Below are 26,583 nucleotides of genomic sequence, written 5' to 3' on the forward strand. Positions count from 1 at the left end.
ATTAGATAAAACTAAGAATTTAGTTCAACAATTTATTTAGTACCAATTTGAAGTAGTTCTTTGTTGAAGAAAAATCTAGGCCAGTATGTGTGTTCTGTGAATTTGCGTCACATCCCACAATTAGACTTAACCCCATGGATTCAGCATATCTTACAACTTCCATAAACTCCTACGTAGGGGGAGGGAGAATGGTGTCGCAAGGAAAATAGGCCGAGACGACAATTGTCTCTAGTTCTTTCCGCTCTAATTGATACTTTATTTTTACTGGAACTAAGTCTTGACAGCAGAATTGTCTTAACAAAGTGCAATCAACCGCTTTCGGCATAATAATACACGCACGCGGACGGATCTCTTCCTCTTTATAAAGGATAGACCCCCACTTTATATCTCTCAAGCCCTGTATTCGTCCTTTAGACACCCACGTTTCTTGAATTAATATTATGTGAGGATTTGTAAGCAGTTTACCTTGACTGTGGCATAAAAGAGCCGTAGCCGATATGCTATGCTGCAAGTTGACTTGCGTAAATGAAATATTTGATATCATATGGACAGCCATAATTCCAATCTTACACTTTTCCTATATCTGAATCGAGGACGGTTATCCGTCCCAGATTCAAATATAGGCCCATTCCATACCTCGACCGTATGACCTTCAACGATTCTGGATCCACACCAAGAACCAAGTGGGGACAGTTTCCATATTTAGGATTTGACCCCGCTTTGGTACAGTGGTATGATCTCCAGTGCTTCATATCAAGTCTCCCGTTCAGGGCATTGAGTCTAGAGATGATCGCATGCGGTTCTCTTGGAGGCCCAGGGATCAGCATGCTCACCCTCACAAGTTTTTGAATTTTGTTCGTTTGCCGAATGACAAACTTACATCCTTCAAACGCTGGCATCGCAGCCACAGTTTTGGTCAGCCATTCGAGCGATTGAGTGTTTAAGCATTGTACCTTCTCATTCGCTCGAATCTAGGTACATCTGTCGATTTCCCTATCGTCTCCCAGACTTGACTGTCGACAAAATCCAATTGTTTTTGGAACAATTGGATATGCCCATCGCCTCCACCGCCATTACCTCCAATGGACAATAGTGGATCACTAGGCGGACCCGGTTTCGCGCTCGCTACTGCGCTCTTAGTTGGTACTACTACCAGGTACTTGATTGCTGCAAGACGCTCCTCCTGCAGTCACTACAACCTGTTGTCTAAGGTTGCTTACTTCGGACTCCGCTTTATTACCCTTCCTGCTTTTTTTATTCCTCGTGCCAATTGGTGCGCTCGTGCGTCGTTCCATCTGTCAAGGTGGCCAGATCAGATGGGTCATCATCAGATCTATTCCTCTTGCCACATTCGGCTACAGGAGTGAACGAAGACATAAGCCGCAACTCCGGATCGAGAGGCAGTTGGCATAGCAACGTTAGCCGTAGTCATACCTACTGTTTCTCTTGCCTTCTTCGCGTTCCTCTGCCTTTGCCGCTTCTTCTGCCTATTAGACAGATTTTCTCCTGAAGGTGGCATCTGTTCCGTGGCCATTGGTGCGCTGGTATTTCCGGGGCTATAACCCCAACAGTCGCCGAGACTGGTGCCAGGACAGGAACCAATTTGGTGTTCTCAGTCGTGGTGACATGACAGGCAGGGGTTACCTACGTCATAACCACGCCTGCGTCTTCCAAATTGCCTCCCGAATTATACGCTTTCTATATAGCCGTTAGTGCAGTGGTACTTTTCGGATTTGCATCCAAATTAACCACATTACTTCCGTCCGCAGAGGAAAGCGTCAGAGCACTGAGACGTAAATGAGTTAGCGCAGCTTACCCAAAATCAGCTAAAGGCTTTGCAGGGGTCACCTGCATCTCCATTGCTTTCGCTGGTTCCACTGAGCCATGCTCATTTTCGCTCAGTAAAGGCTATAGAGCTACGTATAGAGCTACGTATAGAGCCTGACGAGGATGCACCGTCCAATAGGTGTCCATCCTCAACCAGTAGCTTGCTTCCTCCAGGGCCCTGATTTTCAGCCGTGGTCGTCTTGGTGGTGAATGAGTTTTGGGCCTGCACATCCGATGCCCAAGCCGCTGGACTCATTTCCATTTGTTTGGTGGCCCTATTAATACTCTTCAAGAGAACCACTGTTGAGGAGGAGCCCGTTATCGACAGATCAAGTCTAGATCCGTAGTGTTCTGTTTTAACTCAGTAATCACTCTATTTGTCATCCGACAGTAAGGCATCTTACTGGACTCATCAGACTTCATCACGCACTAACGGTTTTGGCTTAGTAGAGGCTATAGGGTTGGAATGACCTTCTGTATTGCGCAGTTTTGTGAGAACTTTGTATTCTATTCACTAACTTTCCATATCTGAGGACGAAAATAACTCTACTTTACTAAAACATAATGGATCTTGCGCAAAGTTATTGGAAAAATTAAGTTTTTCATTGTGGATATTGTTGTTCTTGCTGGTTAATACCTAAAAAATATTCCTTAGAATGATTCTGAATTAACATTCCTGTTCCCTTGCAGGGAAATCCGAACATACAGTAGCGTAGACTCTCGACTGCCGTGAGAGCGAATAATTTTTCTCCAATTTATTTGCGCGTTCCTCACTATTTTTATTATTAGCAAACTATAATTAGATAACGTCCATTTTTAATGCTAATTGCGTTTTTATTAAATTAATATTATTTTTTATTATTGTAATTGCTGGTTACTTAATTTAGCTACACAACCTCAAGTCCACGATTCATTTCCTTACTTATACCTCTACATATATAAATACATATAAGTATATCATATAAATAGTTTTAATGCATTTTATATTGCCTACACTTAGGCGCTATTTATAAAATACTGCAAGTAGCCAATAGTACTTTTATGTACATATAAGTATTTATTTACATATAACTAGTATTTATCTAAATATGAACGAATCGTTTATAAAGCAGCAGTGCTGGGAAATATTTACAGGAATTGCTGGGCAAACGTTCGTCGCGTATGCTAAAAGTCTCCTCATGGATATGGAAGCGGACATTCGCGCGCCTCGGCGAGGATTGGGTGTTCTTAGCACTACTAGGTGTTATAATGGCATTTGTATCGTATGTGGTGGACAAAGGCATCAATGTTTGTACAAACGGTGAGTATTTTTTAATTTCTATCAATGGCGCAAATATTTATATTTTTACTTCCACACATTTTGTCAACAAAACTTAACAGTAATTTTCGTATGGCCGTATCTGTTTGTGTAAGCAAAACAAACTGAACACTACGGCCTCTCATGTATACATCTACATGTATGCACACATGATACAATATTCAAAAATAACAATAAAATGAATTTAATTTCATTTTAATGAAACTGCATTTTATTGTAAGACATCTTAATCCTACGGTAAAGTGCGTTAAAAACTGAATTAAAACTAACCTGAATTTCTTGCAATGGTATTATTTATACCTTTCATTGTGTCCACCTGCATAGTGGGTCAGTTCGTGCATGTTAGGAAGTGCAGGAAATGCAAATAAAAAAAGTATTGGCATATGCCGGAAATGCGAATTCGGCGTTTGTTAAAAGGGTTCAATATTTGTGCAATTATTATGTGATGAAAGCAATTCTTTATTATTACTTTATTTCAGACGGCGCATGTCGGAAATACAAGCTAAGAGCAAGAATGTATTATATGTATGTATTACAGGGAGTTACATATATATATATATATATATATATATATATGGATTTCTATATATATTTGGCGCGTACACCCTTTTTGGGTGTTCGGCCGAGCTCCTCCTCCTATTTGTGGTGAGCGTGTTTGATGTTGTTGCACAAATGGAGGTACCTACAGTTTCAAGCCGACTCCGAACGGCAGATATTTTTATAAGGAGCTTTTTCATGGCAGAAATACACTCGGAGGTTTGCCATTGCTTGCCGAGGGGCGACCGCTACTAGAAAAATGTTTTTCTTAATTTTGGTGTTTCACCGAGATTCGAACCAACGATCTCTCTGTGAATTCCGAATGGTAATCACGCACAAGCCCATTCGGCCACGGCGGCCGGGAGTTACGTTCCAAAAAATTGCCGTGTTATGCGAATCCGTGTTATACGAAACAAAGGACCAGTACAAAAAGAGATGTTAGGTTTCGAAAATTAAAAAAACATATATATTTTCATAACAAAGATAAATATCTTTATTAAAATTTTCTTAAGAAGTAATACATATTAATATAAATTAAATAATGTTTCCTTCGTCATCACTAAGCATTATTAACCGCGGGTGTTTCTTTTTGGCAAGATATCCTCATCATCTGAAGATGCTCCACCTTTGCAAAAAATCTGTTATTTTAGATTGCTTACTTTTTGTCAAAATATCTTTATATATTTCCTTATTTGGTGCTTAACACTTATGGAGTTCTCTTTCAAACTTTTCTTGTCTTAGACTATTTGTGGGCTTACTTTTTTATGCAAAGACTCTAGAATATTTCGGCATAGTATCGTGGAGGTTATTTTGCGAGTTTTCGCGATGGATGCTACTTTGATGCGTTCCTCACCGGGAGTAAACATTTTTCGTCTTCCGGCTTGGTGGTGATTAGCTTCCAATTTACCAGTATTAACGTAATAAGCAATAACCCTTTGCACCGTAGAATGCGATTTGCCAATTGTTTTGCCGATTTCGCGCAGAAACTTGTTTTCCAAGTACAATTTAATAACAATTTAAGGCATTTCTAATGGTAAATCCGCACTGAAACTGAAACTGAATCGGCGATAAAAACTAAGAAAAACCAATCCTATTTCGTTTTCAGCAATATTAGTAAACACATAATTGATTTTTACCGTTATTTTTGTAGCAAAAAAGTCATGAGCTGAATAAATGTACGAATAATTATTTTGCAGCATCTACGTCTGCCTACTTTCCTTGGAATCCCTCAGTGTGAGTTGAAATAACAGGAGTTTTGTTTGCGGCAATTCATCAGGAATATAACATTCTTACAGTGACCCAAAAGAAATATATTGCCACAGGAAATATTTTGCACAAAGCTAAAGTTTTTTACGTACTACGCAGGGTGTACGAATAAATAATAAATTGTGTGACCTAAGATAAATAATTGGAGCTTACACCCTCTTTGGGTGTTTGGCCGAACTCCTCCTCCTATTTGTAGCGTGCGTTTGCTGTTGTTCCACAAATGGAGAGACCTACAGTTTTAAGCAAATTTCGAATGGCAGAAATACACTCGGAAGTTTGCCATTGCTGCCGAGGGGTGACCGCCATTAGATAAAACTCTTTCTTAATTTTGGTGTTTCACCGAGCTTCGAACCAACGTTCTCCGAATGGTAATAGTTGAACTATTAAAAATGTATTCGTTTGAACGTAATTACCCCGAGTGCTCCAGAAACACCATCACATTTGTACCTCGAATGCGAAGTTATAAGGAGAAGAAGAAGTAAGCATCTCAAGCCCAACCTATTTTTAATGAACGAACTGAGTTTGGCTGGGGTATTGAGAAAATTAGAGGGTACACAAGATTTTAAGATCAAAGTTTGAACGTCTATCAACATATCTATCTAATCAGAGAGGATCCAGAGAGATGGAAAATTGTTACAGATTTCCATATTGTTAAAATATTCATAAAGTGCATCATACTTAATAATAAATATATGTATAATGTAATAAGTAAATCCTAAAAAGCGTACAATTTTATATATATGCCGATATACATATAATGAGTTTAGGTAGAGTATGTATCCGTTATACAAACATGAGGTAGGTGTAACAATTTGATACCGTTCGAAATAAAGTACACGCCTACTTATTTATTTATATTACATGCTGATGTGCTTAATTATTATATTTAATAACCTATTCATCACCGCTTTTAATCATATCCATTTCTTTCCTCTGCAGCGCGTGTTTGGCTGTATCGCGATCTCACATCACAGCCGATTACACAATATTTAGCCTGGGTCTCTTTGCCAGTTTGTTTGATACTTTTCTCAGCCGGCTTCGTGCATCTAATTGCGCCACAGAGTATAGGTGAGTTGGTAGAAGAATTAGTACAATTTTTTCATAGCAAACATTTCATGTATTAACATAGTATATAACATGCATATTATCAATAACAAGTGCGTACTTATTTATGTATATATAATTGCGAAATTACCAGCTTACATACATAGTATATAAAAACAGCAAAGTTTTCACGCTTGTTTACCAGTCAATAAACCTATTTATACATAACAAACACAAATAAGAGTAATTCTGTTCCTTTTTTTCTAAAGTCTGGTCTTTTTAATTAGCGATGATTTATTGTAGTACTGCCATATTTTCGCCAACAAGTGCGAGTGGTAGCCCAACAAACCTTTTCATTTGATATTAACTTCAGATACATTTGATATGAAATAGTTTTCTCAAGTCTCCAACGTAAATCCTTAACAGCATCTCAACAAGCGAATTTTTAATGGAGATATTAAGTTAAGAAATAAGTAATTGCTTAGTAATTAAGGACTTCTCCAATTGATATCAAATGAAATAATTTTAAATAATTTCTTTGCTTAAAAAAATCTTGTTTCATTTAATACTTTCAATGACTTAAGGGGTTATATATGTACCTTGTGAGCCCGAAAAAATGGACGATTGTCATATTTTTTTTAAATATGTTTCAGAACTTTTATTCAAATGAGGCATATATCATACTGAAGGGTAACTCTCGAAGAATACATTTTGGTGTTTTTATTTTAAAAAATGTTATTATTTATTGTTGATAGGAGGAAGAGACTTCCGGTGATCACGGTAGCGCATGAGCAGCTCAACTGAAATCAAAAAAATTAAATGATTATTGCAGAAAAAATGTTTTTTAGTGAATCTGAACGGTTTATTTACCCAAAAAAAAATTTTCTCGATATGAAAACCGCTTTGCAGCAAAAAAACGATTTTTGAGGGGTTGAAAAATTAAAAAAAAATTAATTCCAGGGAACTATGCAAATATTTATAAAAGTAAACCGTTCAGATTCACGAAGTTGTCACTTCGAATAATTAAAAAAAAGTTATTCAATTCAAAGTAAAAAAATGTATGAAAATAATACAAAATTAAGAATAAATTTACTTATGCTCGATATGACCACCTTTTGCCTTGACTATGGCCTTGAGATGGTCCAGAAACTAATCGCAAGCTGCCCGAATGTGACTGGCAGGTATTTTGGCCCACTCGCGGACAATGGCTTTTTTCAACGCCTCGAGACTGGTGAATCTTTTAGTTCAGGCCTTGCTTTTCTAAATGGCCCAAAGAGAATAATCCATCTGATTCGCGTTTGGTGAATTTCAGAGCCATTATGTGGACGTTCTGAAGTTCTGAACGTTGTCTTTTAGCCATTCTTGGTTCACTCGAGCTTTGTGAGACGGTGGCGAGTCCTGTTGAAACGTCCATTATATGCCATCGAATTATTTGTCTGCCCACGGATTCAAAGCATCCTTCAGAATACTTTCCCGATAATACTTCGTATTTACCTTGACGCCAGGCTCGACGAAAACGATTGGAGAGCGCCCATCTGTGGTTACAGTGGCCCAAACCATTACCTCTGCCGGGTGCTGCCTCCTGGTGGCCAATCGGTGATTCAAGTTCTCGTATGAACAGTCGGTCAAATAAACCCTATAGTTTTGGAAGTTTACGAATTGCTCAATTTGAAAAATGTTCTCGTCAGAAAACACAATGTTTGGAAATTGACCGCTTTCGTCCAAGCGAAGCAACTACTTCGCTATCTCAAGTCTGACTTGTTGCTGCTTTGGTGTGAGATCCTTTTGGATCTTGTAAGGCTTGAGTTTGAGATCATTTTTTAGTATGTGGCAGATGCTATGGTCAGATATATTCAGTTCTTTCGCCATTTGATTTGCACTTCGTCGGGGATTTCGCTCAAGTCGCTTCTCCACTTTTTGAACCATTTCACGTGACGTTGTCGTCTTTTGATGACCACCTCCATGATGTTTCGCGATGCTACCAATATCATTGTAACGAGTAATAACAATAACAATAAACAAAAACTTTATTTACTTTAAGGTGCTCGAGCTCACGAACAATCGCTGGTTGTGATTTTCTAGTCAAATATAACGCAATCACACTATTACGCTTGAAATACATTACTGATTTTTTTTTTGCGTTTACTCCCGGCAAAATGCCTCCGCGCGCTTGTAAACAATACACTGCACTGTTATTTAGCCAACTAACAGACAGCTGATGCACGGGCATCGTCATCATGATGCGCGAGTGGTCTGAAGTTGGTTACACTTCGAGTGCCGGATCCTGTATTTAACAACGACAAACAAAAAAATTTAAAAGCAGGGCACTTTCTGAACCAAAACATCATTCATTTTATAATTATTTAAACTTTTTTGGCAACCCCAAATTTAAGAAAAGTTAAGTACACCCTGCCTGATTCCATTGGTTTCGTTTCTTCTTATTATCTTTCTTCTTTATTTTGGAGTCAACAGAAACAACGCGTATTTAGGAATATAATTTCATATCATTAATGAATTTAATTTCATATTTATAGCTTATTAATAGTAAGGATATCAAAAATAGCTAAGATAAGCAAGACCCACACTTTTTTACATAAAATATTATGTATAAAATAAAATTGCCGCGAAGTACCGCCAGGAAGTTGTTAATGATTTCTCAAATATTTCTCAACTTCAGCACAAGGTTAGAGAAAATTGTTACTATCAAATGAAAAGGAAACTGCTGAAATTTAACATGGGAACTAAAAGTACGTTCACACGCGCAGTGATTGGCATTAAATCCACAAAAATTAATCTACCCGTTCATTTATGGCAGATTGCCGGCAAAATTGACAATCAGCTGTCAATACTGTTTTGACAGGTTTTTCTTAACATAAATTGGTTTGGTGGAATATTTTATTGTTTTTGGTTTGTTTAATTATTACTAACGATATAAAGAAATGGCAAAGAAAAACAATACTTAATTTATTTGCACGATTTGCTGCAATACGAGGGGTGCCTTTTATATTTCGGGATTAGAGAACAAAAACAAATTTTAATCATCGAAAATCACTTTATTGTTTTTCAAAATACCAATTGAACCAATATGCCGCAACTGCTTCTTCAGGTGTCGAAAAACGTTGACCTCTCAGTTTGTTTTTTACGTACGGGAATAAAAAGAAGTCATTCGGTGCCAAGTCAGGACTATACGGCGGATGACCCATTAATTCGATGTTTTGGGTGCCCAAAAATGCAGTTGTTTCAGCCGATGTGTGAGAGCTCGCATTGTCCTGGTGAAGAGTTATCCGTCTTTGGCGATTGGTTTTCCTAATATCTTGGAAGACAACTGGCAAACAAATGGTTGTGTACCACTCAGACTTTCCAGTTCTGCGTTGTTCTAATGGTAAAAAAAACAGGCGACCATTTGCTTGGAAGTATTTCGTGCGCGAACAACTTTTGTTGGATTTGGCTCATCTTGAAACACCCATACAGTCGACTGCTATTTACTTTCGGGCTCATACGCGTAAATCCATGATTCATCACCTGTCACGATGTCATAGACGTGTTTCGAAGCCTCGCAATCGTATTTTTTTAGCATTTCCTTCGACCAATCGACACGAGCCTTTTTTTGAGCGATTGACAAATTGTGTGGGATCCAACGCGAACAAATTTTTTTAACAGTCAAATGTTTATGCAATATTGAATTTATGCTGGTCCCACTAATGCCTAAGATTGTCTCAATCTCACGATTGGTCACATGACGATCTTGCAATATCAGTTCGCGCACAGCATCAATGGTTTTCGGAACAACAACTGATTTTGGACGACCTTCACGAAATTCGTCTTGGAGTGAACTACGACCACGATTGAATTCACCATACCATCGATAAACACTGGTCCTTGATGGAGCTTCATCGTCAAAAAATGAATTAAGTTCATCCATGCAATGTTGCTGAGTTAATCCACGTCAAAAGTTGTAAAAAGAAATCGCACGAAAATGTTCACGATTTAATTCCATTTTTGGACCGAGATGAATCTTTTAAGTTAGTGTAAACAACACAAATAGCGCTGGTATTTCAAAACGTTCTGAGTACGTAAAAGCCAAAAATGTCAAACTTTGCGATACAGCTGTCAGTTGCCAGATTGCAACACCAGGGTTGCCAAATCCTGCCAAATAAAAGGCACCCCTCGTAGTAAGGTTGAAAAAAATTATGTTAGCAATATGCATGCGAAATTCGATACTCCATTTTATAGTAAGCAATAGCAGGCCAAAGCCTATTTTATTTGTAATATGACTGCATAATTAATAATATCTAACAAAAATTTTATTGGAATTATATCTACGAACCTCTGTTCTTTGCCGGCAGCTATTTAATTCCGGATTGGGAGTTAAGCTCGAAAACGTGGATAATGTAGTTATATGTGTACCTATTATAAGGGTTTATCAAACGTCGGAGATTATTTTTGCTTGTGTTTGTTGAGAGGTACCTTCATAACTACATATGTGCATATATAGTATATATCTTATCTTGTATACAGAGTATGAGCATAAACGGTTATTTGTTTTGTTTTACACTTAACTACTTACCTTGTAACTTTCACTATATTTATTGTCATTGAATTAAAGTAAATATTAGATAAAACGTGTTTAGATGTTCGTAGACTAGTAGTAATAGCTGAATATTCGTAATACATACATGTTTACCTTTCTATATACTTACATGCTTTTACATACTTAAAATTAAATTTCATAATAAAATTATTTGTTTGATTTTCGTACTTACTTACTTTACTTCAATGGTGTAACTAGCGAAACTAATTTATTACAACATTCTTTATTAGGTATAGTGTGTAAAGAAAATAATTTTTAAATTATAGACAAAGAACAATATTAAAATCTATTTTCGGTGGAAAGTCTACCATTTGTCTCTTTCACAAAAATAAGATATTTCAGGTTAGGGAGAGTGGAGGCTAATTGCGCGAAAAGCAAGTGAGAAGTTGATTTGAGGTATATACAGCCCGGTTCACTTGATTAGAGGCAATAATTTTTATGAAGAAAGTGGTTATTAAAGCAACCGTATTTGATTTATTAACACAAGGGTTTCTGATAATTCAAGTGAAGACTGTGCTTTACTCGAAAACAAACATGCATCGGTATTTAAGGGGGTTAATGGTAAGGGATAGTGGTGATTGTGGTTCTACCATTTTCCTTCTTTAAACAAACTTTGGGAGTTGTAAATTACACAGGTCTGCGAAATTTAACTTTTTTCAGTTTCTAGAATGGCTGTACTTGTTTCTTGTAATTTTTTATGCGCTGAAAACGAATCTGACCTTCAAAATGCCAATAGACATTATACCCAACGTATACGTAACTGAAACTGTTAATTTCAAAATGTCATAACTTTTTTTTTTTAAAATCGTACAATAATTTAAAAAAATGGGTTTTAAAGCTAAAGAGTTGTACTATGCGACCTTTTTGTCGAAAATTGAAAAAAAAAATTTTCTATCCCAAAAAAAATTATCAAAAATGGCTAAAATGGCCATTTTTTGACCTTTTAGGCTTCATTTACCAAAAATCCTGACGTGATGGAGCATTTTGAAGGTCAGATTCGTTTTCAGCGCATAAAAAACTACAAGAAACAAGTACAGCCATTCTAGAAACTCACCCTCGCAGGACTGTGTTATTAAAGTTAAAAAAGATGTGTACAAATATTTTCTTGAAAAATGAGGAATAATTTTGTGTTCTGTAATTTTATAGTGAATTTTACAATATTCTTTTTTTTTACCCTGATACGTTTCTGTTTTCTTTTCTTATTTTTCAAATACTGTTTTCGTGAAGCTATCTTTATTAATTATTATTTGGTGAGAGCATCCCCTCAAAATTTCAATATCCTCCTCTTCCTGAGTGTATAATATAATCCTTTTCTATTTCTGTCTCAATTTCGGATTCAAATGTAACGGTTTTTTTTTGTTTTTGATAGTCACAAATCATTAAAGATGGAAACTTGTCCAGAAAAAAAATTTGATTCGCTTATATCTATGTATTAAATTAGGGGCTTACTGTTGTTCTGATGTTGTTGTTTATGGTGTTACTTGGTGCTGCTTTCACTTCTTATGTTGGTTCTGTAGTTCTTCTTATTTTGTGGGAGGATGCTGTTACCTTTTTGCTGGAATAATGTTGATTCTGTAGTTGGTTTTGAATGTTGTCTTCGGTGACTACTTTTTGGAGGTTGATGATGGAGTTATTTTGGATGATTTTGCTTATTGTGTTGAAAGGAAATTAATTTTCCTTGCTTTATCCGCGATTAATCGTTGAAACGAAAACTAGTTTTATTCTTTAAATACTCGTTACGCGGATCCTACCGACTGCGCCAATAAAGGATCTTAATTTACTTAATTAATAAAAAAAAATATTTATTAGTTTATTTATTTATTACTACATGATTGATAAACGAAGTCGGACCTGAATTGTTATCAATTCAGTTTTTTATTAAGAAAAAATGTCATTCTTAGCATTTTCGTTATGTCTGGGAATTAATTATTTTGGTAAACCATTCTAGTGAACTCTAGTAAATTGCTCACTACTTTTGCAAAATTTTTGGTAACAACGGAAACGTAAAAAAATTGAACTTGCAATTGGGTAAACAGGAAACGTAAAAAAAATTGAACTTGCAAAGGAAATGTCAATGCTCTTGCACAATTCCACTGAACTGTTTTCCAATTAAAATAAATTGTAAAAGTGCAACGATGAATTGAATTTTGCTTGTGAACCAAAAAAAAATATGTTGCCACGTGGACGGAAAGTTAGAGAGGCGTTTATTTATAAGAAAAAATAGGGTGATTCTATATTATATTATATAGAGATTAGGTGTCACTATAACAGTTATACTTTAGAGCAGAGTTGCATTTAATTGGACTGACTTTCTGGCATTTTTGTTTTTTTGGTGGGTAGGGTTCAAAATGCCTTCGCACTTACAGCGACCGTCAACTGCGTCGTGTGGTGTGGCCACTAAAACAGTCCCTCCTCCTCTCCTGGGGAGACTCCCCTCCCGGAACTGCTTTGTGCATTACTTCGGGAGGGCCCAGAACGGTGTCCATGAAAATGACCAATTCTATTCACCCACGTCTGGGTCCACCATATTTGTAGCCAGCATTCATGCTATAGGCTCGTCTTCTTGTGTCTCTATCTGCGGGGCTTCATGGTGTCGGCTTATGTTCTAGTCAGGTAGTCTGTCCATGTCTAGTTTTTTGGCACGTAGGACTCGCTCTATATAAGTGCGAATAATTTGCCAATTTTCTGCGCTTTCTATCATTTTATCAGTGATGTTGTCAGCTCTTAAGGGGCCTAGTCTGCCTTCGACAGCTTTGCGATCTAGTTTCCATCTCTCACATTTGAAGAAAGTGTGATCTGCGTCGTCAATAAGTGCATCTCCGCAGATGCATTTAGTGGTTTCTGACTTGCCTATTTTGTTAAGGTATTTGTAAAAGTATCCATGCCAGATAGCATCTGTGTAGTATAATAGTTTACCTCGCCGAACTATCTGTTATACCATTTGTCTAGATTTGGTATAAGTCTCTTCGTCCATCGGCCTTTCGTCTCTGACTCCCATCGCTCTTGCCATATTTGCAGTGTATGTGCTCTAATTTGCTGCTTTGAGCTCGTTTTGGTGAGGGCCCATGTGTGGTCTCCTATAGCGTTTGTCTCGCTCTTTTTAAAGTTCCATAGTTCTTTTCGCTCTCTCGCTAGCAGATCTATAGGTATCGTGCCGCTAATAATGAGTACTGCTGCTTCTGACTTTCTGGCATTAATATTAATGTTTTTATTACTAATTACTTGTATTTGTACTCATTTATTAATGAAAAATCATTACTTCACTTTTTAAAATAAAAATTCAGTGATTAAGGGGTGCCTAATACTTTTGGCCAAACCTGATATAAATATATATATGAAATAATAATAATTGGTGTGTATACTTCTGTTAGGTGTTTGGTCGAGCTCCTCCTATTTGTGGCGCGCGTCTTGATGTTGTTTCACAGATGGAGGGACATACAGTATCGAGCCGACTCCAAACGACAAATGGATTTTATAAGGAGCTTTTTCATGTCAGAAATACACTCGGAGGCTTGCTATTGCCTACCGAGGGGCGACCGCTATTTGAAAAAGCTTGCTCTATCAGTTTGCCCTTTCATGCATCAAGATTCGAACCTATGCTCTCCCGAATGATAGTCACACACCAACTTATTCGACTACGGCGACCGCCGCATATACTTATATGTTGTGTGAGTGTAGGTGGCATATGGGCGAGTCCATTTCGTCCTGTTCAAATGCGGCTTTAAAATCAACGAAAAGATGGTGTGTATCGACACTCCTGATGGACGGTAATTTCATCCTTCCCGGCAGTTTTTGATAAACTGCTACAACAACAACAACCTAAAGTGCAAAATTTTGTTTTCAATTCCTTGCGAATGGCATCTGTCGGTGTATTTCTATTTTTGAGTAAGTACCGAATCTCGCTAATATGCTTCATATTGCGTAAAAGAATGGTGGCGTACCTTGGTTTGCGATGTTATTAAATGTCTCGCGTAAAAACTATTCATATTCATTAATTCAATAATTTTTAGCCTTCCCCGAAATGTCTTACTCTTAATGTGTTTTCTTTATATTTCACCTAATTTATTTTTAAATTTACATGGTTCTTTACACTGTACAATGGCATTTAGCCAAGCTATTTGCAACAACTGGTGATAGTGAAAACATTTTTTATACCCACAGTTTACATATTCAATTGGCCCACTTACGAGTCATGTACGAGTATTTATATAGACTATATGTATCCATTTCATGTGCCACGTGCGATATGTTTTTCTCGCCTGCTGAATGAACTCATTTGCATGGTATCGCTACTTTTTGAAAGTAAATACGTATACTTATACATATAACAATTGCGTTATTGTTGTACAAACCCCAGAAAAGTACAGAGATTTATAAGCAATAATAAAATTAGCAAGTTTTGAAAAACTAAGACCTTTTCTGCTAAAAACAAAAAAGATGTACATATATACTTATATACAAAGATAGATAGATTCATGGTAGCAAAAAGCAGCTGGTGCAAGTTGTTCATCTCTTTGAATAGCTGAATTCTTTCTCTTAGGCGCATGTGGCTCTACAACAGTTTGTTGAGTCAAGAACTTCGCTAATTGTTTTCGCTTTTCCGAAGTTGCATCAGTTATTCAAACCAAGTACATGCAGATTCCTCTTGGCTTGGCCCTTCTATTGTTTTACATTGTCGTTACCAGAATTAAGCTCGTACAATCACCAGTAACTTAATATTGAAGCCTTAATAGACTTCTAATTGTTTTTATGTCAAAGCATATTAACCAAATTGCGGAACAGAGTTAACAGAGATAGCTGGTTGAAGAATGTAAACATTCAATAAACTTTGAATGTAAAAATTAGATATTCTAGTTAATTCTATTGCTAAGAAAACACTTGTTATTTCTGCGAATAAGCAAAACTCTTAACTGCATTAAGTCCTTGACCAAAAAAGGCTGTAAAACCCTGTTTACATATGTATTCCTTTTTCAGATCGGAATTAATCTTCCTGCTCCAACAGCCTATGTTATGTTAGAATTAATAGCCGCCCTTTTTACAAGATATTTTCAGGCGCGGCCAACTGTTACTACACAAACTAAAAAGGAAGCATTCGCTTTGTGTGGTATAGTTTCTCTACTATCCATCCTTACAAGAGTACTATCCTCTGACCGGCATCTGCCAGTAAAACTAACAAAAGTTAGTTGTTTCAGTTGATTACATTGCGATAACAACGATTTATATTTCTGAAACTTAACGACCATCATTGTTACCGAGTGGTGAGTCTAGCTTCGAAGCCTACTGTGTGAATAAAACATCAGGCTATGGCAAATATCGAAATCCATTTCTATGAAGAGAAGCATTCTCATAAAAACTTTCTACCGTCCCGTGTCCGTAAAAAACTGTAGGACAGTATGAAGCCGCACGCCGCACATAGGGGTATTTGAACAATCGAAGGGGCCAAAAGTATTTTTTGGGTTTAACGTGTGCTAATGGATGTTTCTGAATAAAACCAACTAAAATAACGAACTTAAAACATTTATTGAATGAAATATAATATAATATGAGAATGAAGAAAGATTTACAAGATCAAACATAAAAAAATATAAACAATTAAAAAAAGCATCCAATCAAATGGTATTATCTAGATTTTCTTCATCGCTACGTGAAGAAAATTCTAGGTTTGGATCGGCAGGCATGAGCATTTCCAATGTTTCTGGCAGAAATGATTGGGACTTTCTTCTTTTTATTTGCCTCCTAGAGCTCATTGAGGGGTCTGAACTTAAAAGGAGGCGGTTAAAAATATCCCTGTTGCAATTTTCTCTAGTCAATTTTCGGGCAAAATCTAGCCGGTAAGAGCGGAAATGCTTATTTCGGGCTTCTGCAGCCTCTTCAGAGAGCTGGCCAATTGGTAACAAAGCACTCTTTATTATAACAGCTCCATGAATAAGTATTTTGTGCATTGTGGGTGTCATGGGATGCCACGGATAAAGATCCACATATAATCGAGCAGTTTCTGTTGCATAAATATCATATTTTTCAGGATTAATTTTATGACCACTAGAAATTGTTTCTAGAATAACTTTCAGTCTATATATTAATTCGTAGCTGATGCCTGTTATATCGGATGCTAATTGAGGATTGTCGAAAAATCTTTGGCTTGTGTTACCGTCATTGGTATTACCGAAATTCGCCTTTGGCATATCTATTAACAATCCCGTTTCTTGGCGAAACCTGTCCTGGATCTCTTGTTTTCTCTCTTTCTCGAGGCTTTTTTCAGTTTCTGTTTTTCTTGCTCTACATTTTTTTACTGGCAACTTATAAGCCAAATGGAGACTGCTCTCAAATATTCTTATCCTGGCATGTAGTACCGAAAGGCCGAATTGAATAGCCTCGAAATTAACATCTATTGTTTTATCCAAATTGTTGAAATCCTTTGAGGTTGTGCCGCAAATGTAGCAACGACTGGTTGATGCGGTTCCTGTGGCAGCATTACAGACCTTTCCGTCAACCATTGTCATTATAAATTCGTGTTTCACTGAATAATGTTTGCCACTCAAGTAAAATTCTGTTGCAACCAGACTGTTTATCCGATTATTGACGTGATTAATTTCTTGCTCCGTTACATCAGTAGTCTCTTTGATAAATTTAAATCTTATAGGCCGACAAAATCGAGGAGAAGATGGTGTTGGATTTTCCCATATAGTCTTTTCCATGTTTTGGCCGCATACTAATTTTACAGGAACAAAGCAGCTTTCAATATTTTGTTTGAACTGGGTCTGTTGGGACGCGTCGCAACCCCATTTACAAATTAATTTAAGCGTCACACATTCTTGGACCTTCAATGTTGTTAGTACCTCTTCCAGGTAGTCCGATAATCGTCTAACGTCGACCAAAGGTTGCAATTCGGCTTCCGCACCTGTACTATTTACAGTGCAAGATTCTGGTGGCGGATAACACTTCTTTTTTTCTTTTTGTAAAAGGCTATAACAAAGAAAGAATTTCTTATTTGTTCTTCTTATTGTCTCGTATTGGTCTCGTGTTAGATCTGCATCGATAACATTTGCATTGCTTCCTGGACAGATAAGGGGCAAATTTTATCTTTTGATGACTTTGTTCGATAATAGGCCTTTTTATATTTGGTTGCGCGAGTTGGCGAAGTAATGATTTCTTTTAGCACATTCGAAGCATCTCGTTTTCCTGACTTTCTTAATTCTACTTGCGCAGATGCACGATAAGGTTTTGATCAAAATTAGAGCGCATTTCCTCAGTTTTTCTTCTTTTACTTCTTTCGCTCAGATCTCCAACAGATTTACTCGGTCGTCCTGTTCGATTTGAAGGACTGTCAGCAACAACGGGAATGGCGAAGGTTCCGTTCAGCCAAGATTCATTACTTTTTAGGAATACCGCTTCTTTATAATGAGCTTTAGTCCATCGATTTTTAAATTCTGATTTGAAATGTGCAAAATTGCTTTTCAACGTCTCAATTTGATTGTCAGAGAATCCTTTAATAGACATAAACTGATCTTTCAAGAAATTTAGCCTTGCCTCTATGTTGGGTAAATTTTCATTGTTCATGAGGTCAAACAAGTATTTTCTAGTCACAATCCTCATTCCCGATGTTCCCATTGAACCTTCAACAAATAAATATTTCGCTTAATCCCTTGTAATGGAAAAGACCTTTTTCATAAAATTTTACCAACAACATTCAAAGTACTAAAATACCGTTTATCCGGACTTATCCGGATCAAATTCTTTGATGAATTGTCAAAACAAGGTACATACTAAACAATTACAATCGAATCTTAACCGGATCTATCTCGATAGTATTACTTATTGACTAACAAATATTATTTTAAGAAAAAAAAAGTAGTTTGAGAAGGTGTGTACTTATAGGGTTGAAAAGTTAACTTTAATACTTGAAAATTATAAAGATTCTAATTTATTTCATTCATTACTAACCTGATGCTTCAGAATCCATAACTCTTTACTCCACTGTTGAACACAAAAACATAAAATTTCACTTTTAAAGTTTGGGTTTTGCAAGAGTGCCGAGAACAGATAACGTACACGAGGTGATACGATCGAATTCCGACTGCCGTTATCGTATGTCAAATGCTTGTAGGGTGCGCGGGAGGAGCTGGCTTTTGTTCTCGGAAGGGTCAGGTACCTCAGGAAGTCATTTTTGTAAATGTATTTATTGTTTTGTTAAATGGACTTTTGACCCCGTAGATCTTTCAAATACCTGTATGTGCGCCGCCTCATAGCGATAAACATGAAAACCGGGCCCGGCGTGAACGTCTTAAAGGGTATACGCACAACAGGGGTATAGTTGCGTATTTTCTCCATATAACGAATGCACGAAATTTTTATGTATGGATAAAGTGTTCAAAACGACAGGGGGGAAATTATCAAAAATCAACGAGAATTTTTAGTCGCAGTTTTGATGAATATTTGTCGAGTTTTTATAAATCTTATGCAAAGTTTGCAACTTGGATTAATATGGTATTTGTTGTAGAACGAACTATGTTTTTATAAAACAATAATGGAAAATTAAAAATATGAATACATATCGCACCCTAAATACAAAAGGGTCACAACTCAAAATTTTCCAAAACTGAGTTTTTTGCATAAATTAAATCAGAGTACACATTTCTAGCTGCTGCAAATATTTCGTTCACATAACTATCTTCTTTAACTGGAAAAATACAGTTATATCTATTTTTATGTCAGGTGTGTTGCTTTCGCACGATCAACTAAAGAGAATTATTTTTAGTTGCATTAATGGGCTCAAGAACAGCTGATTACTTTTATTACACATAAAGAGTTTTATTTTGAGTTCTGCCTCTATAACTGTAAAAAGTGACAAATTTCGTGGTATATTATTTTGCATTGTGCCTCTTTAGTTGTGAAAAGTAAGTTCAATTAGGTTAGGAAACTTATAAAATTAAAACATTTAATCAGTTAAAAAGGCACAACTTAAGATAATATCACTAGTTAATCGAAAAAATTTCAGTTAAAGAGTCATAAATCAAAATTTTGTTTTATTTTCGCAAACATAAGATAAAATTGAAAAAAATATAGTAGAACCTTCTTCAATGTTGTATATTTTCATGATGGAACAATATTTTCTTTAAATATTACAATAATTTTTACATAAAACGTTTTTCGTCTTTCCTGAAAATCTTAGTATTTTGAGTTGTGACCCTTTTGTATTTAGGGTGCGATATTTATGCTTTAATAATTTTGCAACGGAATATATTTATATGTAGCGGAGCTCTTAACCGTAATTACTAACTATATATGTAGTTGTTACCCGACAAATACACATCCTGTCGAAAGGTTTTAGAATATGTGGGAGTGGCGTCATACGTCAATCATATTTAACAATTGTGAAATAGTTTAAAAATTGTATAAAAACATACAAGCAATGGTGCGCGTAAAGGTCAAAATAAAGATGTTGATCCGTGACCCGTCGCCCAACGGGTTGGGGTGACTACCATTCGGATATGCCCGGCTTCGAATCGCCGGATATGAAACATCAAGTAATAAAAATTTTTCTAACAGCGGTTGCCCCGCGGCTGGCAATGGCAAACCTCCGAGTGTATTTCTGCCATGAAAAGGCTCCTTATAAGAAAGCATCTGCTGTTCGGAGTCGACTTAAAACTGTGGGTTTCTCCAATTATTGAACAACAAAAAGAGACACACTACAAATAGGAGGAGGAGCTCGGCAAAACACCACCCAATAAAGGGTGTAAGCACCAATTATATATATTTGTATATATCATTCAAAATAATTTTTTTTTTATTTAGTAAAAAAGTTATTCAAAAAATTTGGATGTTTAATTTTGTGCGGCCTTGTATAAGTAGTCTACTTTTTTCAATTTGCATTGAGTTGACTTGACGCCACTTTGCAACTCCAAGCTAAATCAAGGCTTTACCTATTTTGCTCTTCCAAATAAGCGAAGCTGAATCTAATCTTTTACTATCTCCAGGCGGATTAGCAACGGCGGAGATATTTAAATATATTGTGCATATTCTAAGAAGAAAAAGTAATAGTAAGAGATTTGATAACTCCATAATTTTCAAATATTACTGCTGTGTACCGAAGTTGCTTTAACTAAACGGCACTTGGCCTGAATTTGTAAAATATGTTTTGGTGTTTTACTCTTAAACTCTCATTTGTGTGTATGTATATAAACAAAAAAAATTAAACTATTTCTTAAAAATATGTACTAACGTTTTCCTAACAAAGCTGCATATTTTAATAAAATAGATATTATTATAATCTCGTAATTCTCCAAATGTTGCTTTAATACATAAGATTAACAAACCGATTTTTTATACCGTGTATGTATATAATTTTAGGTTCGGGAATACCTGAAATGAAAACAATTCTTCGTGGCGTTGCGCTGAAAGAGTATCTCACATTTAAGACATTGGTAGCCAAGGTTGTTGGTTTAACGGCAACTTTGGGCAGTGGTATGCCATTAGGAAAGGAAGTAAGTATCAAAATTGTCGCAACTGCAAAGAGACCAAACAGTGTTTGAGTATCGTCAACTATGTATGTACTCGTATGTGGTTGGCAGCATACAACACTTGCTCATACGATGCATAAAATATATGTAAATGTTCATATGCGTATACCAAAAAAAAATATCCCCATAAAATCATCTTATGTTTCACTTATGTTTTTTTTTTCCCATCCTCTTTTTTATCGCCTGCTTTATTCTTTCACGATCGCTGGTCGCACGTAGGGTCCTTTCTGTCACATAGCAAGTATTGTAGCACAATTATTAAGTAAACTCGTCACATCATTCCAAGGTATATATGAGAATGAGTCTCGCAATTCAGAAATGTTGGCCGCTGCGTGTGCAGTCGGCGTGGGTTCGTGTTTTGCGGCGCCAGTCGGTGGTGAGTAAATTGCGTCAATTCGCAAAGTTCTTGCAGATATTGAAACTTTTTGTATATTTTTTTTTTTTTGTTTCGGTTCATTCTTTATTTTAGGCGTACTCTTCAGCATTGAGGTAACCACCACATACTTTGCTGTGCGTAATTATTGGCGCGGCTTTTTTGCGGCTGTCTGCGGTGCAACGGTGTTTCGTCTACTGGCCGTTTGGTTCCACAATGCAGATACTGTGCGGGCGATATTTCTTACAAATTTTACCACCGAATTTCCTTTCGATCCGCAAGAGTTGTTTGTATTTGCGTTGATGGGGTGAGTATTGTTAGTGTGTTAGTGATATATGTAATATGAAATTCAAATAACTACAATGGAATAATATTATAATGAATAACAAAACGTACGACAATAACATAAGTTTCAGTCAGTCGGGGGTATAATAAATAAAAATATAATATTAATAAAAAAATGATATATAAAAATTATATTTTTAAAATTAAATTAAAAATTATATTTCATAAATAAAAATAAAATATAATAAAAACTAATAATATATAAAAATTATATTTTTATTTAATAAATATAAAATTTAATACAATAAATAAAAATATTTTTTTTTGCTTTCTTTTTAATAACCCTTTATTATTGTTTCTAATTCAAATTAAAATATTTACAATTTTTCTTTCTTTTTGGGTTTGAACAATACCTATATAAAGGGTGGTTAAGTTTCAAGGGCCGGTGTTGATTATGAATAAAATACAAGTTTTTTAGGAAATTGTTGTCATTTCTCTTTATTATGATAATATTGGTATGGCTCAATTACGCATGGAACAAAATATTGGCCAAATGACCGCCACAGCCTCGACGGCACACCTCCATCCGATGGTCCAAATTTTCGATGTCGCTGAGGCATAATTTAGGTTCTATGCCGTTAATGTGCCGAATTATCTCATCATTTAGCTCTTGAATTATTGCTGACTTATCGACGTACACCTTTTCTTTCAAATAACCCCAAATAAAGAAGTCCAACGGTATCAAATCACATGATCTTGGCGGCCAATTGACATCGCCGCGACGTGATATTATTCGGCCATCAAATTTTTCGCGCAAAAAAGCCATTGTTTCGTTATCTGTGTGACAAGTGGCACTATCCTATTGAAACCACATATCGTCCATATCCATATCTTCCAATTCGGGCCTTAAAAAGTTCGTTATCATCTCACGATAGCGAACACTATTCACAGTAACTGCCTGACCGACCTCATTTTGAAAAAAATACGGCCCAATGATGCCGCCGGTCCATAAACCACACCAAACAGTCACTCTTTGTGGGTGCATTGGTTTTTCGGCAATCACTCTTGGATTATCAAATGCGGCAATTCTGCTTATTGACGAATCCACTGAGGTGAAAATGTGCCTCATCACGGAAGATGAAGTGCGCGATATGCATTTTGATTTGAACGCCCGTTTTCATAATAAGACTGAGTAACTTACGCGTTGCTCGATTGTGTATCTTTCCACGATTCAAAGAAGTTAGTCTGAAATTGAAAAATGTGAAATGAAATGCAGAAAAAACTTGACGTTTAAGTGTGGTTCACATTCAACATCGGCCCTTGAAATTTAACCACCCTTTAGAAGCCAATACCACTATATAGTATATACATTGGTTTAAAAAATTAACTCGTTATTTAATTATACATATATTCATTCTTATTCATAAAATTGTGACACCATTTAAATCTGCAGGTCAGTTGGTCGTTTGCACTTAAGTCTCCTCGTCTCAGTTTCCTCTTTTAATGAAAGTTGCCGATTTTCCCTGTTAGAATGTTCTAGTAGTCGATTTGTGTGCCTTAAGCTGTTGTTGCGTATTTCTTCATGGACTGTTTTTACTTTATGTTCTCGATGGATATTATCATTTAGTATATACCATTCTGCTTTTGATATTATACGAAGTATCTTATTTTGCGTTTGTTGTATAACTTTTATATTTGTACTGCTCGCAGTTCTCCAAAGCTCTGAGCCATATCGAGCCATTACCGCCAAAATAATGTATCCCACACCATAATCGATTTTTGTTTTGTTATCGAAATCGATAGTTCAACATCATTTCCATCATCTGTCAAAATTTCATGGCTGTAGATTAAACCGTTATGATTTTATAACAAAAACAATTTTAATGTAAATGCATATGGTGACTTGTTTACATTTTCTTTGAACGCTTATGTGGGATACAATTAAATTCTCTTTTAAAATAAATGAAACACAAGGGGAAAAAATTAAAAAAAAACACAATTTTTTGAGACTTTCATTAAAGATAAAGCTTTAGAACAATATGTCGAAGGTGTGAGTTTGTTTTTTTTTTTTTTGCAAAATATGTTTTTGTTTTCAATTATTGGACATTTTTACAGCTCTCCCTGGTACCGTATAGCGATTCAGATGAATTGATTTAAATGGTTTGGAAAGTTTAAAAGAAGTCGAGGAGGAAACGTGTGTTGCGAAAAGGGGCTACAGGGGACTACACAACAAATCTGAGGAAGCAAGCATATTGCTAGTAAAATCCTTTATAGAACAATTACCAGCGGTTCCTTCACATTATTGCAGAAATAAAAGTACAAAATTATATCTACCTCAAGAATTTCGAAACATAAAATCTGTATATCAGCATTATGTAGAACATTTGAAAACTCTTAATAAAGTAAATAGTCAGTTATCGTTAAGAGTATTCCGTAATATTTTTAGAAACAGTTTCAATTTAGGCGTTCATTTACCTAAAAAAGATAAATGCATCTTATGCGAGAATTACAATAATTTAGACACAGAATCCAAAAAGCAATTGCGTTCATCAGAAGAGTATCAAATTCATCTAAAGGACAAAGAGAAATGTAAGCAAATATTTTTGGAGGACCAAAAGCTATGCAAAGAGAATCCGGCTTATTTAAGTTTCGACTTGCAAAAGGTCTTAAATACTTCCTATGGAAAAAGTGTTACTTTGTTCTATTCTAGAAAATATTCATTCTACAATGAAAGTTTTTATGAGAGTGGTACAAGAGATGGGTTATGTTTTTTATGGGGAGAAAAGGATGATAAACGAGGGTGTAATGAAATTTGCACAACTGTTTTCCAATAGCTTAAATTAGTCGATGAAAGAAAAACCCAGTTGATAGTCCATCTTTATTGTGATAGCTGCGCAGGACAGAACAAAAACAGAGCTATGCTTGCGACATTAACCTATTTTGTTGAAAATTCTAATTTTGTGACTAATATAAAAATCACATACTTGTTGCCTGGACATCGAATATACTAAGAAATGTATACATTTTTTTTTATGATGCAAATATCTATTTAAAATTATTAAAATTAAATGTATTACACAAAAAAATATTTACATTATAAATTTTTAAATAATGGCTTTATTCAAACTGATTTAATTTAAAAAAAACCTTCCCTGTAAAATTTCGAGTTTGTGGGATACATTTTTTCGGCGGTTATGGCTCGATATTTCCATATTGGTGTTATAATTACTTTGTATATTAGTATCTTATTTTCTAGTGAGAGCATTGAATTTTTTCCCAAAAGCCGATGAAGTGGTTTAAACCTAGTCTTGATTTCGCGTCGTTTTTGTTCAATGTGAAACTTCCAGTTAAGTTTATTGTCTATAATCATACCCAAGTATTTTGCCCTTGTGTAGAGGTGGATTTGTTTATTCTTTATAAATATTGGATTGTATTGTTTTTTTTCTCTTGTTAGTGTATGCGACGTGGCCGGTTTTATCTTCGTTTATTTTATTTCCCAATTTCTCGAACCATTGAGTGGTGTTGTCAAATAATTCCTGAAGTTTATAAGCAGCCGTTCTTGGATCTTTGTCTGATGCTAGCAAGACAGTGTCGTCTGCAAATGTTGCTATTAGAGAGTTCTTAGTTGTCGGTGTAGGGATATCGGGTGTATAAAGAAGGTAAAGGAGCGGCCCAAGGACACTACCTTGCGGTACACCTGCTTCCATTGTTAGTATACTATAAGCATAATAGTATAAATAAGCCACTTCTCTGGGAGTTCTCTTAAACATTTTCCAGTTATTAGGTCGCATCCTGGTGACTTCTTGGGATCAGTTCTCTTAGGTAGGTAGGTAGGTAAGATGGCAAGAGTACCCCAGGTACGCTACAAGTAGCACTTACGTGCCGTTTTGATACCCTAAAGTGGACCACCACCTGTGAAAGGATTAAGGGAGGAGATAAGACCGTCTACAGCCATCCAGTGCTGTTGATGTAGTGGAGGAGAGAAAAGGGATCTAGGCTGGAGAATTTCATCAAGTCATCCCCAAAGGGGACGCTAAGGAATCTCAAGCGCCTATCCGCCAAAGCCGGACATCTGCAGAGAAAGTGTTCAACAGTCTCTTTCTCTGTAGGATCCCCACAGCTTCTGCAATGGGGGTTGTACGGAATTCCAAGCTTCTCCGCGTGAGTGCCGATCACCCAGTGGCCAGTGATCACCGCAATGAGTTTGGAAATTGAATGGCGGGGGGTTCCCATCACCTTAAGCGTTCTGTTTATATCGTATTGAAGCCATAGTGCTTTTGAAATGGCACACGATGAGACAGACCTCCATCTGTCTTGCGCTTTTCTTAGAAAGAAGTTGTGTAGTTTCCCTTTAACGACGGCCAAGGGGATACCGATGTCTGAGAAGAGGGCAGCTGGATTCGGTTCTTCCGCCCCCTTCCTGGCAAGCTTATCGGCAATTTCATTTCCCTCTATATTCCTGTGCCCAGGAACCCAGGTGAGGGAAATGTTTCCTGCACGTTCGAAGCGTTTAAGTTCCTCCTTACAGGAGTTCACGAGAAGAGAGCTGCAATACGGCGACGACAGTGCCTTGATTGCAGCTTGGCTACCGGAAAAAATATGAATGTCTCCCTCCCAACACCGATCCCGAAGCATTTTGCATGCCTGCAGGATCGCGAAGACCTCTGCTTGAAAGACGCTGCTTGTCTCCGGCAGTTTATAGGAGACCGAAATGCTGGCTGATTTGGAGTAGACCCCCGCTCCCACTCCAGACTCCATTTTGGATCCGTCAGTGAAAACAGAGGCATCTATATCCGCAACAACTCTCCCCTCTTTCCAATCTTGC

At 36.4% G+C, this 26,583-nt stretch overlaps 1 protein-coding gene across 5 annotated transcripts in view; it reads left to right on the plus strand.

Moving 5' to 3' along the window:
* The window catches only part of LOC129245405 (chloride channel protein 2), a 142,273-nt gene that overhangs the window by 90,100 nt on the left and 25,590 nt on the right, over positions 1-26,583 (plus strand). For all 5 annotated transcript variants that reach the window (XM_054883556.1, XM_054883566.1, XM_054883575.1 and 2 more), the window contains exons 3-7: positions 2,962-3,127; positions 5,888-6,016; positions 20,931-21,064; positions 21,320-21,476; positions 21,570-21,780. In XM_054883556.1, coding sequence (XP_054739531.1) covers positions 2,962-3,127; positions 5,888-6,016; positions 20,931-21,064; positions 21,320-21,476; positions 21,570-21,780 — 797 coding nt within the window. The remainder of the gene's footprint in view (positions 1-2,961; positions 3,128-5,887; positions 6,017-20,930; positions 21,065-21,319; positions 21,477-21,569; positions 21,781-26,583) is intronic.

This window comes from Anastrepha obliqua, chromosome 1, assembly GCF_027943255.1.
Source record: "Anastrepha obliqua isolate idAnaObli1 chromosome 1, idAnaObli1_1.0, whole genome shotgun sequence".
NCBI classification, from domain to species: Eukaryota; Metazoa; Arthropoda; class Insecta; order Diptera; family Tephritidae; genus Anastrepha; species Anastrepha obliqua.